This window comes from Dromiciops gliroides, chromosome 4 (assembly GCF_019393635.1).
Source record: "Dromiciops gliroides isolate mDroGli1 chromosome 4, mDroGli1.pri, whole genome shotgun sequence".
Lineage (NCBI taxonomy): Eukaryota > Metazoa > Chordata > Mammalia > Microbiotheria > Microbiotheriidae > Dromiciops > Dromiciops gliroides.
In genome coordinates this window covers 453296108-453308825 of record NC_057864.1, presented here as the reverse complement: position 1 = coordinate 453308825, position 12718 = coordinate 453296108, and the positions used below count along the sequence as shown (strand labels likewise).

At 48.1% G+C, this 12718-nt stretch overlaps 1 protein-coding gene across 3 annotated transcripts in view; it reads left to right on the top strand.

Annotated features, from left to right (window-relative positions):
• RORC (RAR related orphan receptor C) overlaps positions 1-12646 on the top strand; it is a 33264-nt gene extending 20618 nt beyond the window's left edge. The window contains exons 3-11 of one of the 3 annotated variants that reach the window (XM_044000742.1): positions 1293-1373; positions 1813-1954; positions 3479-3982; positions 4297-4418; positions 5817-5949; positions 6219-6326; positions 6538-6648; positions 8671-8780; positions 10613-12646. In XM_044000742.1, coding sequence (XP_043856677.1) covers positions 1942-1954; positions 3479-3982; positions 4297-4418; positions 5817-5949; positions 6219-6326; positions 6538-6648; positions 8671-8780; positions 10613-10774 — 1263 coding nt within the window. In that variant the 5' untranslated portion in view covers positions 1293-1373; positions 1813-1941 and the 3' untranslated portion in view covers positions 10775-12646. Of the gene's footprint in view, positions 1-1287; positions 1374-1812; positions 1955-3478; positions 3983-4296; positions 4419-5816; positions 5950-6218; positions 6327-6537; positions 6649-8670; positions 8781-10612 lie in introns of all 3 variants that reach the window. The other 2 variants (XM_044000744.1, XM_044000743.1) reach the window with 2 other exon arrangements.
• The last annotated feature ends 72 nt before the right edge of the window (positions 12647-12718 follow it).

Below are 12718 nucleotides of genomic sequence, written 5' to 3'. Positions count from 1 at the left end.
CTCGTACATTGTTCCTGAAAGCCTCAGGAACCTCAGACGCCCAGTAGACACACTTAATCTTAGCACGCTATGGTGGAAAGACCAGGAAACCGAGTCAGGAAACCTGGGTCCTAGTGATCTACCACTCTTTTGCTAACTGGCTATGTGATCTTGGCTAAATCATTTAATGAGAATAATAATTAATAATATTGACAACAACATTTATATAGTGCTTATAAAACATATAGTGCTTATGAAATATTAGCTTATTTTATCCTTAGAGCAACCTTGGGAGAGGAGTGCTATTATTTCCCCCATTTTACAGATGAAGAAACTGAGGTAAATGGAGAATTAAGTGATTAGCTCAGGGGCACATAGCTAATAAGTGTCTGAGGCTGGATTTGACCTCAGGTCCTCTTGCTCCTAGGGCTGACATTCAATCTACTGCGCCACCTAGTGCCATAATTTCCTCATCTATAATTAGGGAATTTGAGTCCAAATTACCACCAAGGTGCCTTCAAACTCTGAGATTGTGATTTGTACATAAACACCCTCCAACAGACTTACGCACACATACGTATTACGTATTCTAGTATACAAACATTAATGTCTACATGCATTCCCGCAATGCACCCTTTAGCATACAGATACATATCCGAATCCTGGATCAGTAAGACAGTCCTACCCTTCAAGAAACTGTTTGAGCCCCATTGTGACTGTACTTGTGTCCCAAACCCTGACGTCTCTTGAGCTCAATATAGAAAGTATATTGTGGTAGCATGGGCCCAATCCTCCCCCTCTGAGCCTGGGTGAGCAAGGGTATATGTTCCTGTCTGGTGCCCAGGTGCCCTAGCCCAGCCCACCACATCCTCCTCACATGCCCCATACTCTGCCCGTGGGAGCAGAGCTGGGGGTGAGGGGTGAGGGGTGGGGAAGAGAGAGAAAGCAAGGTTCCTCAGGCGGGAAGCAGGTGCTGTGAGGCAGCAGGGACTCTGGGGTCCCAACATGGGAGGGAACTACAGAGAAGTCCCTGCGACTTGAGAGGTGGGGTGAAGGCAGGGGAACAGGTGGCATCTCTGTACATCTGCTGCCTTTGCCACCCCACAGAGTTGATGCCACTTCTCTAACATCCCTGCCTTCTCCCTAGTTCCCATAAACAGTTAGCTTCCTCTAGGAGTCCCTGCTTCCCTCCAAACTTTGAGGGTAAAGCTGAGCACTCAGTACCCAAAAGCTCTGGGCACGTGGTGATTGAATTAGCGAGTGAAACTTTGGTATATGTCGGATTCATTCTTTCTCACTCTCTTTCAGCTCAGATTGAAGTGATCCCTTGTAAGATCTGTGGGGACAAATCTTCTGGGATCCATTATGGGGTCATCACCTGCGAAGGGTGCAAGGTGAGATACATACACATATATATATACTTAGCAATAAGAGGGAAAAGTAGTACGCCAGAGACTCGGGAGCCCTCATTTGGTCCCCGGGAGTATTGTAGAACAGTCCTTAGAGGAGACACAGCATCCAGAGAAAAGGGTGGTAAGATATTTTTTTCCTTGAAGATCTCTAAACACAAGCATTCTATCTCTAGGCATGGTGATAGGGCATGAAAGGAAAGTAGGGAAGTTGAGGAATCTGAGGAGAGCCATCTTTTTTTTTTTTTTGCAGGGCAATGAGGGTGGTTAAGTGACTTGCCCAGGGTCACACAGCTAGTAAGTGTCAAGTGTCTGAGGCTGGATTTGAACTCAGGTCCTTCTGAATCCAGGGCCGGTGCTCTATCCACTGTGCCACCTAGCTGCCCCTGCGAGCAGTCTTCTAATCCCAACCCTTTCTCACCAGGGTTTCTTTCGTCGGAGCCAGCAATGTAATGTAGCATACTCCTGTACCCGACAGCAAAGCTGCCCTATAGACCGCACCAGCCGGAACCGCTGTCAACACTGTCGCCTGCAGAAATGCCTGGCATTGGGCATGTCCCGGGATGGTGAGGCAATGCAGGGAAGGCTCCCTGGCTGCTACCTGGCACCCCTCCCTCTATGGGGTCTGTAAGATGGGGGCCCTAAATAGCTAATCAGGCAGAAGACATCAAAGTGCTTCCTGAAATCTTAGACCTTCTATAGGGCTAGTCAAAATAGCAACGGATTTGGAGTCAGGAGACACCTGCGTTCAAATCCCAGCTCTGTTACTCATTTTGACTCTGGGAAAGTTATTGAACTTCTCTGTGCCTCTTTTTCCTTATCTGTAAAATGGGGATAAAAATATTTGTACTACTTGCTTCACAAGGGTCTTGTGAGGAAAGTGCTTTCTAAAGACTAGAGAAATATGAATGGAGAAAGGTGAATCAATCTCTCTCTCTCTCTCTCTCTCTCTCTCTCTCTTTTTTATTCTCACCCCCCCCCCAAAATCCTCAGGCCCTAGCCTTTTTTCATGTTTTTTTTTCTCTAGGCTAAATAGTTCCCAGTTCTTTCTCTCTCCTCTCTGACCCCATCCTCAGACCCCACCTGGTTCCCTATTCTCCCTTGTTCCTACACATCTCCCCCATGAGCATTTTATTAGGTGCCAGGCATTGTGATAGGTGCCAGGATATGAATGTGAAAAAAATTTAAAAATGAAATTACTTATCTCTGGTACTAATGGGAGAAGTAGGAGGCCCAAGCAAGATGGAAAATAGCCATAGTCCCTAGCAAAGGAGTAGGGTGGGGAATAGCAGGTTTGAAGCCTTTGTCTATCTCCCCAGCTGCTCACCCAATGCCCTACTGACAAGGGAGCTCAGGAAAGGGGCAGAGTTATTGGGGGAACAAGAGGAGGGGAAGGTGGGATGATGTGACACAAGAAGCCAGAAGGAACCTGTCAGCACTTTTAAGTGCCTGAAGTAACCAAGCAAAAGGAAACACACAGGCGGAGAGCTGGCCTGGGGTGTGAAGGGAGCAGGCAGGGAGGGGGACTGTGCCTCCACACCTGGGAGGGGTAGAAGGGGGGGGGAGTGAAGGGGCAGGAAAGAGAGTCAGAAGAGGATGTTCAGAAAACCCACTGAGCCCTGGGTTGGGCTGTGGTATATATCTAGGTCACCAGGGAGCCTGTAGACCTGACCACATGGAGACCTATGTTCACAGCTCTCCTGGCTCTTCTTCCTCTTGGGCCAGGGGGTGACCCCAATACAGCACTTCTGGCCCCCTACCTCCCACCCTGAACCCCACGGTCCAGATACCCTAGCCTCGCCTCTTTCCTTGTATTCACCTTCACCTACTCTTGATAGTATCACTTTGGGAGATGCAACTTTGGGAGAAAGTGGAATAGAAGCAGACAGCTGCCTGGAGGACTTGGGAAGAGAAGGGTGAGAGAAGGCCTCCAGGTGGGCTCGCCCGGAGGATACACATCCTCCGAGGAGGAAGTCAGAGTGAGATGGAAGAGGGTCCATCGTCAGCCAGCCATGTCAGTCCTATCCAGGTGGGCTGACCATGCATGCCCCTACCTCCACAACTCTGATCTCTCCCTGGGCCTCTTGCAGCTGTCAAGTTTGGTCGAATGTCCAAGAAGCAGAGGGACAGTTTGCACGCCGAGGTGCAGAAGCAACTGCAGCAGCAGCAGCAACAGCAGCAACAAGTGGCCACTCCACCCCCTGCAGGGACCAGAGGGGCGGACACCCCTGCCTATACTCTTGCCCTCCCCAGTGGGCAGCTGCCCCTGGGCTCCTCCCCTGACCTGCCTGAGGCCTCTGCCTGCCCCCCGGCCCTCCTTAGCGTGCCAGGGCCTGGACCCTCCTACCCTAATAGTCTGGCCAAAATAGGGCTGCCCGGGGTTGTGTACTCCCGGGGGTACAGTCCAGACCGGGCAAAGGCTGAGGTCGGCAGAGCTTTCTATGGCTTGGGCAGCCAGCTGTCCCCTGACAGGTGTGAGCTCCTCATTGGGGAACCCCGACATCTGGTGCTGGGGGAGCCAAGCCAGGGGAGGGACTTGTACGGCAGTCCCAGCTTCCGCCTCGAGCTCCCCAACGCCTCCCTGACTGAGATTGGTAAGCAGCTGGAAAAAAAGGGGCAGGACCAGCCGGGCAGTTTCTCTTTAAGAAGAAAGGAAGGATAGGGAAGGAACTGAGGTCAAGGAGGGGTAACAGATTCCTTGGGGTGCCCAAGCCAGAGACCGATGTTCAAGAGCAAAAAAGACACACCAAAGCTCAATCATCTGCTTCAGAAAGTGGGAGCATGAGGGGTGGATGGTGCTAGACAGAAAGCTAGAGTGGAAGAGGAAAAGCAGGGGGATAGTCTAATGGTGGGAACTCCCATGTGGCAGGGGAGAATTGAGGTTCAGTGTATGCCTTCCCGGCTGCAGAACACTTGGTCCAAAATGTTTGTAAGTCCTATCAAGAGACATGTCAGCTTCGCCTGGAGGACTTGCAGCGGCAACGTTCCAACGTCTTCTCCCGGGAAGAGGTGACCAACTACCAAAGAAAGGTAATGATTCACGGCTCAGACCAAAAGGGTGAGGCAGCTCCCTAGTCATCAGGAAAGTTCGGAGACAGGCACACACACATGTGAATGCACACCTGGGTGGGGGAAAGACGTGTCTGCCCACACCTATATTCATGTACATACATCTATGTATGTCAGTATGTTGAGAAACCCATAGAGTCTCAGGACTGCATAGGAACTAAGAGAGCATCTAGTTTAACCCCCTCATTTACAGATGGGGAAACTGAGATTCAGAGAAAGGGGGTGATTGGCCCAAGGTCACATGGCTAGTAAGTGGCAGAGATGGAACTAGACCTAAGGGCTCTCGATTCCCGAAAATGGCCACTTCAGCAATGTGGAATCTCAGAATTTTCGCCCCTTGCTGAACATCCTCGCCACTCCTCTCTAGTAAACTCCTGCCCAGTCTAGGCCTACCACCTCGCTCCCAACAGTGATCTTTCCCTCTGGGCCCTGTACAAAATGAATCCCTCATTTGGGGACTTCTTATTCACTAGGGACTATATTGAGGACATATGTGTATACACACACACACACACACACACACACATACATATATATACATACTACTTTGTATTTAGTGCATGTATATATTATGCTTCCTCTCTTCAACTAAATGACAAGCTCCATTTAGGGCAGGAACCCATTTGCATACTTTTTTTTTTTGGTGGGGCAATGAGGGTTAAGTGACTTGCCCAGGGTGACACAGCTAGTGTCAAGTGTCTGAGGCCAGATTTGAACTCGGGTCCTCCTGAATACAGGGCTGGTTCTTTATCCACTGTGCCACCTAGCTGCCCTTGCATACATTTTTAATGCCCCAAAGTGCCTTGGAATAATAGTTCACATTTCTATACCATTTTAAGTGCTATAGATTAACTCTGTATTAGCCTTGTCATTCCAAAGCTCCAGAACTGACCATGCCCCAAAAGGAAAGTGCTTCTCCTACAACAACCCCACGAGGGAGGGAATATGAGTATAAATATTCCCATTTTATAGATGATAATAACTGCCCAGAGAAGGGAAAAGCACTGACCAGGGTTACACAGCTAATAAGTGTTAGAGCCAGGATTCAAAGCCAGAACTACTGACTCTGAATCCAGCTTTCCACTATGCTGTGTTGTATGCAGCGAATACTCAAATATTTGCTGTTATTAATGTTTTTATATGTCTACACATGTTAGTGCATGCATATGACTTCAGGAAACAACTCCTACCATAGTGTGCTCAGGTTTATACTCTGTGAAGGAGTTAAATGGTCCGAATAGAAGATGCCCAGGGGATCACATGGGGTCAAAGGTGGAAGGAGCCTTGGTCATGGAGAGGGTTGTGGGGCTCTGACCTGTGTCTCTTCTCTTCCCCATGGTGGTTTTCTCCCACCCCAAGTCAATGTGGGAGATGTGGGAACGCTGCGCCCATCGGCTCACCGAGGCCATCCAGTACGTGGTGGAATTCGCCAAAAGGCTAGCCGGCTTCATGGAGCTGTGTCAGAATGACCAGATTGTGCTGCTGAAAGCAGGTGCCAGGGAAGGGCTAAGAAGGCTTGCGCTGGGAACAGGATGGGGTGAGGACAGAGAATATGCCAGGGTCAGAGATGGTGTCCAGAAAGACCTAGAGGAGAGGTTCTCAGGAAGAGTCCAGGAAGGCTAGGAGGTTTCCTGTCCAACATGAGAGCTGGGATGGCTTTGGGGTTGGGCTTGGGTCATGGCCTTGGTACCATCCTCCACTTTGCAGATGTTGCATCCTGCCTTCTCTCCCTTCTTATCAGCTCCCCCTCCCTCCCCACAGGAGCCATGGAGGTGGTTCTGGTGAGGATGTGCCGGGCCTACAATGCTGACAACCGCACAGTCTTCTTTGAGGGCAAATACGGAGGCATGGACCTGTTCAGAGCCTTGGGTGAGGGGCAGTGAAAGGAAGGTGAAAGCTCCTAGCTCCAACCCACTGTCAAACACTATGACACTGTATATTTCTATTTCAAGGCCAACTATTTCCTTTTCCCCCAGTCACTCCAAGCCAAGAGTATGGGTTGGACCCTCAACAGCAAATGTCTCGCTCCTCTCCTTTCAACAAACCCCTTTGCTCTCCCTGCACTTCCAATTTCTTTTAGGTTGCAGTGAACTCATTGGTTCCATCTTTGACTTCTCCCACTCCCTGTGTGCTCTGCATTTCTCCGACGATGAGATTGCTCTCTACACAGCCCTCGTTCTCATCAATGCCAGTGAGTTGTGGCAGGGCTTTGAGGTGCATACATAAGTGGGGAGAGGGGACAAGATGCTAGGGCAAAGATGGGGCCTGATATTGGAACATGCAGACGGAGCAGTCCCTAATTGCTAGGAACAACTAACAGAGAAGAAAGATGATGCCTCTAGAAGGTCCAGGCTTGGGGCAATCTACACTGTACCTATCTACCCCAATAATTTTATTCTGAGTTAAATGAACATCATGAGTAGCCATTAAGAGGAAAAAAGTCACAGAAGGGAAGCTTAGGAGACAGGACATAGAAATATGGCAGACCCAGTGAAGGTTAGACCTTGAAATGATCTGTTGTGGTGTAATGGAAAGACCACTGGATTTGGACTCAAAAGGCCTGGATTCAAATCCTGGTTCTGCCATCTGTGTGGCCTTGGGCAGGCTGTTTTAACTACATGGGCCCCAGTTTCTTTGACTGTAAAATAAGAAACTTGAATTAGATGATCTCTAAGGTCCCCTCCAATTTTGAAATCCTGTGATCTCTAACTGGTCCAAAGCTCTCATACTACAGATAAAGAAACTAAATGTCAAGGGAAAAGAGAGTTATGCCCCCTTTCTCTTGGGGATGGCTGGAAGAGAGATAGAGTGAGCCTTCAGATCAGGCTACATTAACTGTTATGTGTATGAGTCTTGTCTGATTTCAAAGCTCTGATATCGACCATTTCCTAGAAGGAAAGGTCTAGAGAAAGCAATGATGCTATGATACACATGCATGTATTGCCACATACTATGCTGAGTCTCAAGTTATCCAAGACAGGTTTCATTGCCTTAGATAAAGCAATGATTACGAGGAGACAGACCAGATCCCCTATAATTTTGTTCTTAAATAGATCCATGTTTGTTATTTCAGCCCAAATGTGGGTATATTTAAGGATTGTACCATTAAGATAAATGTGTGCACCCACCACGTGCGCGTGCACGCACGCGCACACACACACACTCTCTCTTAAGGAAACAACCCAAAATGATGGACCATCTTATCTTGAAAGTGAGTCCCTAGGGATTAAGTTCTATCTTAATTTAGTGTACATATGCCTTTTGCCAGAGGTGTCCAGAGCCACCACTCAGTTGTGGGGGCTGGGGAATTATGGGGAGGGGGGAGAAAGGAGAGAGGGGTGGAAGATCAGGTGACAGGAACTGGAGAGTTCATTTGGTACAGGGACCTCCCAGATGAGGGAATTCCCTCCTCCATGGAGGTTGTCACCATCTCTTTAATGTATAGTCTTAGAAAGTTACACAGAATAGAGGGTCCAAATGACAATCAGTATTTTTCAGAGGCAGGACGTGAACTCACGACTTCCTGGCTCCATGACCAGCTCTCAATCTACTGAAACATGCTGTATGCATGAGAAGACTTTAAATCATGGGGTCTGCTTCCATCTACCCCAAAGCTAGAGCTATTTTTTTGTTGGTTCCAGGTTACTAAAAGTCCAAAAAATTAAAAAAGAGCAATTGGGGAAACATGATCTAGGGAATAGACACTGACATATGTAAAATATAATGGGGTCTGGGGTTGTAGGGTGACCTTATTTCCCAGCTATAACATGCTTTCACATATTCCTCTTAGGCGGCATGTTGACTTTTAGTGTCCTCTTCAATTCTCCAAGGCTAAGTTTGGTGTTCACTTGACCTGATTTTAGCTGAACAAAAATGGGACTGTGTTCCCCTTAGCCCCCCAGGATGATTCACAACATGGGAGAGAATGGGAAGCCCTGATAGGGGGCTCCACAGATCAGGGATCTTAGCCCATAGGACAATGAAGGTCATGGAATAAAGTGATCTGGGAATTGGGAGGATCTCAACCCCAGGTTCTTCCCATTTTTCCTGCCCCTTAAGCTAAGCTTAATCAGCAGAACCATCCCCCAACCAACCCTATCTCTCTGTGGGGACTCTCAGGCTCAGACATTTCTCAGAGAGTGGGTACACTGGCTTGTCCACCATAAGGGCAGCCCATTCCCCATGCCCATTGTGGCCTGGCCCCTCTTCCCAGACAGGCCATGGTTACAAGAGAAAAGGAAAGTGGAGCAGTTGCAACACAACTTGGAGCTGGCATTTCACCACCTCCTGTGCAAGACTCACCGTCAGAGCATCCTGGCTAAGGTAGGTGAGGTCCCTATGAGGAGGGAAGGGGATGGAGCACACCTAAGAAAGTACACTGGTATGATCCACTGGGCCCAGCTCTCAACCAGGAGCCCCACTGCCACCAAAGAGCTAAGGACCCAGGGGAACAGAGGCTGGAGTACACTAGTTCCCAAAGAGCAAACAACTGTAAGTAGTGGCTCCTGGGTCTCACCTGGGCGACATCTCCAGGAAGGTGAAACAAAGATCTTAAGGGAGGAAGAGTGGTGGAATGGAAAGCACCCCCCCCCAAATTTGCAACCAGAAAACCTTGGGTTGAACGCTGGAGCTGCCACTTAGCTAGCTACCACGGCATTAAGCAAATCTCTGGGCCCCAGTTTCCTTATCTGTACAAGAATGGGTTTGAGACGAGATAATCTCTAAGATCTTGCTCAGCTCTAACATTCTGTGATTTTGAGGGACAGATAGGCTTTGTCGGTTCCTCCTCTTCTTCCACAACAGCCTCCGGACTTGTTCTTCTCTTACTCCATCTCTATATCTCAAAGGCTATGAATGGTATGGACCAAACATGTGTTTGGGATGAAAGGTGACTAGAGCGAGGCCAGGGTGATGCCGGAATATGGCATCCCAGTGCTCGTGCCCATGCCCACACTGGTGCCACTGAGGCCTAGTGTTTCAAAGGGTGCGGTGACTGAAGAATAGAAGAATGCTTGCATTTGACCTGGAGCACCTCAAAGCTGACCCATGGGTCAGCTCTCAAGCATAGGTCAGCACCCAGATCAAGGGGAAAGATGACCCAACTTGGAATCACAAGTACTGAGTTCAAGTCCCTTAGTCTCCACTTAATGGCAGTGTAGCTGCTGACAAATGCCTGTATCTCAATATCTGCAGAGTAATAGTAATAACTGTTATTTATGTAACTTAAGGTTTACAAAGGACTTTTACATCTAATGTGTGATCTTGGCTCTTTACAACCCTTAAGAGTCCTCTATAAATGTGAGTTAATTAATGCCATTGAGGCAGTGTGGTGCAGTGGAGAATCAGCTTTGGAATTGGGCAAGATCTGGTTTGGAATATTGCTTCTGAGACTGACTCAGGATGTAACTATGGTCTGGTCTCTTCTCTGATTCTCAGCTTCCTAAAAATAATGCTTATAGCACTAACTCACCAGGTCGTTATCAGGAACAAATTAGATAAGCACTACTTAAATGGTTAGTTATCTTATTTGATGTTCACAACCCTGTGAGGCCCATACTTCAAGTGTTATTTTACAAATGAGGAAAGCTGGGCTAGAAGCAGTTAAAATGGGTGTTGAATGAGTTCACCTTGGAGGTACCTTCCTGCCCTGAATTTCTTTGATTCTGTGGTCCAGGATCCAGCCCTGGGCTTTAATTGATCCAGGTTGGGGGATTCCAACTCCTCCTTGGAACCCATCCAAGGGGACTTTTGCATTTAGCTGCAGGAGTTTAATCTTTCACAACTTCCTAAACCTTCCCTGATAATAAAACCCATGACCTGAACCACTATGGGTCCTGAACCAGCTTAGTTCAAAGAATCCAACTTGATTCCATTTGCTGAACTTGTCATACTTACCCGCCCCCCCCCATTCCTATTGTGCTTGTTCTACTGCTGTCATTGTGTCTCCTCAAACATAGATATTTATTCAGGGAAGTATCTCTTCTCTATCACTTTGATTCTTCTGAGCCCTCTATATACTAAGGAAGGAAGGCCAAGCACAGAGACCCTGCCCCCGGGGATGACAGAAGCCAGCCAAATCCCTTTGGCTGCAGGAAGGAAGGTCGGAGATCGGCCCTGATTTTCTTATCTCCCCTTTCTGTCCCACCTCTCTCCAGCTGCCACCCAAGGGGAAGCTTCGGAGCCTATGTAGCCAGCACATGGAGAAGTTACAATCCTTCCAACACCTCCATCCTGTCGTGGTCCAAGCTGCCTTCCCTCCCCTCTACAAGGAACTCTTCAGTACTGAAACTGAGCCCCCCGGAGTGCTATCTGACTGAGCTGAAGGCCAGTTCTCCTCCCCACCAGTCTCCTCAAGCCCTCCACAGCTGTCTCTCCACTGCCCAGCCATTATCTGCTTTCTCCGCCCTGCCCCCCACTCTTTTCCCATGGCCTCCAGAAGTGGCGAGGGATAAGTATTCAGGCCAGGTGACTGAATACATTCCCTGGAGGGGGTCATCTTTACTGACCAGTCTGGCAGTAGAATAGATGGCTAGAGGGAAGAGATGCTGGGATCTCACCAGCTACAGCTTTATGATGCTTCATTTCCCCTCATCCCTCTAAGCTTCTGTGAAGCCTCAGGAGGAGGCAGTGGATATGGGGCAGAGGGGGAAATCGATGCAACAAAGAAACTCGGGCCACACTGGACAAATTCCAATTCTAAGCTCTGAACCCAAGAGGGGATTTTTGAAATACCTCATTTCATTTCCCAAAGGGCTGTGGCCAGGGAAGTTAGATCAAGCTCAGAGACAAGAGTTCAAGCCCTGAAGGAACTGTTCATTTTATACATCACCCAGAAGTTCATCTTTTCATCCTTTTCTTCCAAGTTATGATAGAAAATGAATGGTCACATTTCTTCACTGCCTTCTCAGGGGGGCTTAGGAGAAACTAACTGTGTTAATGGTGTGGGTAGGGGTGGAGAAGGGAGGATTAGAGATAACAACTGCAAGAGTTCAGTGTGTAGGAGTGATGGGGAACAAGACAAAAGTCACATGCACTTTATACATGGGATACAGGAATTGGTGTACAAACATAATCACAAATTATGTAAGTGTTCATACAAAGGAAAGACACTTATAGATGCATAAACAAGGTCTTAATCAAATCCACAATCATACCCATATGGTGCTCCAGGAAGAAATCCCTAGTCCTGAGGATGACGACGATGATGGACTTCTGAATTCCACTGTCCTTGAGAACTCCTGCCTTTGGTCTGGGATGCTGCCACTTCTCAGCATAGTGTCAGCAGCACTTGGCCACCATACCTCATGGCATAAACATGAGTAACAATAGCCGGGCACAGACCAAGGAGACAACTGAAATAGATGACACCATCTCCATGTCCTCAAAGGATCCCTTCTGCCCCACCCACCAGACTTGCTTCCTTGTTCTGGGGAGAGGAAGATGACACACTGCCATACATTCTGTGAAATGTCAGTTCTGGGATCACAGACTCTGGGTGGGCAGGGGAGAGGGGATGAAGGCAGCCCTCAAATACCCCCCCCCAAAAAAACCCTCTATGCTGCCTCTGCACTTTTTTCAACCTTACAAACAGCTATTGTCCTACTTTGGTGGTGTAGGGCAGTTGGAGGGGGTGATGGAAGCTGCAAGTCTCATTACTTTTACTCTCTGGGGAAAGGTAACAAGGGAAAACTCAATTCTAGATTGGTGTCATTCTCTGTAAGGTGATTTTAAAGGATATGGGGAGGGAGGACAGAGCCGGAAATGCAATAGCGGTCGGTGAGAAAATCAAGAACGTTTGAGCTACTATTGGCTAAAGTTAAACAAGGTTACCCAGATGACCTGATTGATATCATTCCTGCGCTGGAGAAAACCATCGGCACCAGAATCGCTGCTCACCGTGGTGGGGATAGAGGTTTGGGTCCTGGTCTTAGAGTAAGAAATACAGTTTAAATCCTGTCTCAGGCACTTATCTGGGATGAAGTTGCTGGGTCTGGGCCTGGGCTTCCTCTCTAAAATGAAGGGGTTGCATTTGTCCTTTTTAGGATCTTCCTGCTCTGAATCAACAGTCCTATGAGCCAATCTCCCACTAGCTCTTTGGATCGAGCCGCTTCACGGAGGGGCCCAAAACAAAAGGGTCACAGTTTCTTCATTTGTAAAACTTGAGTGTTGAACTAGATGATTTCTGACAATTCCAGCTCTAATATTCAATGTCTCTAACCTCAGAGGCCCAGTTTAAGATCCTGTTTCCTCATCCATAAAAT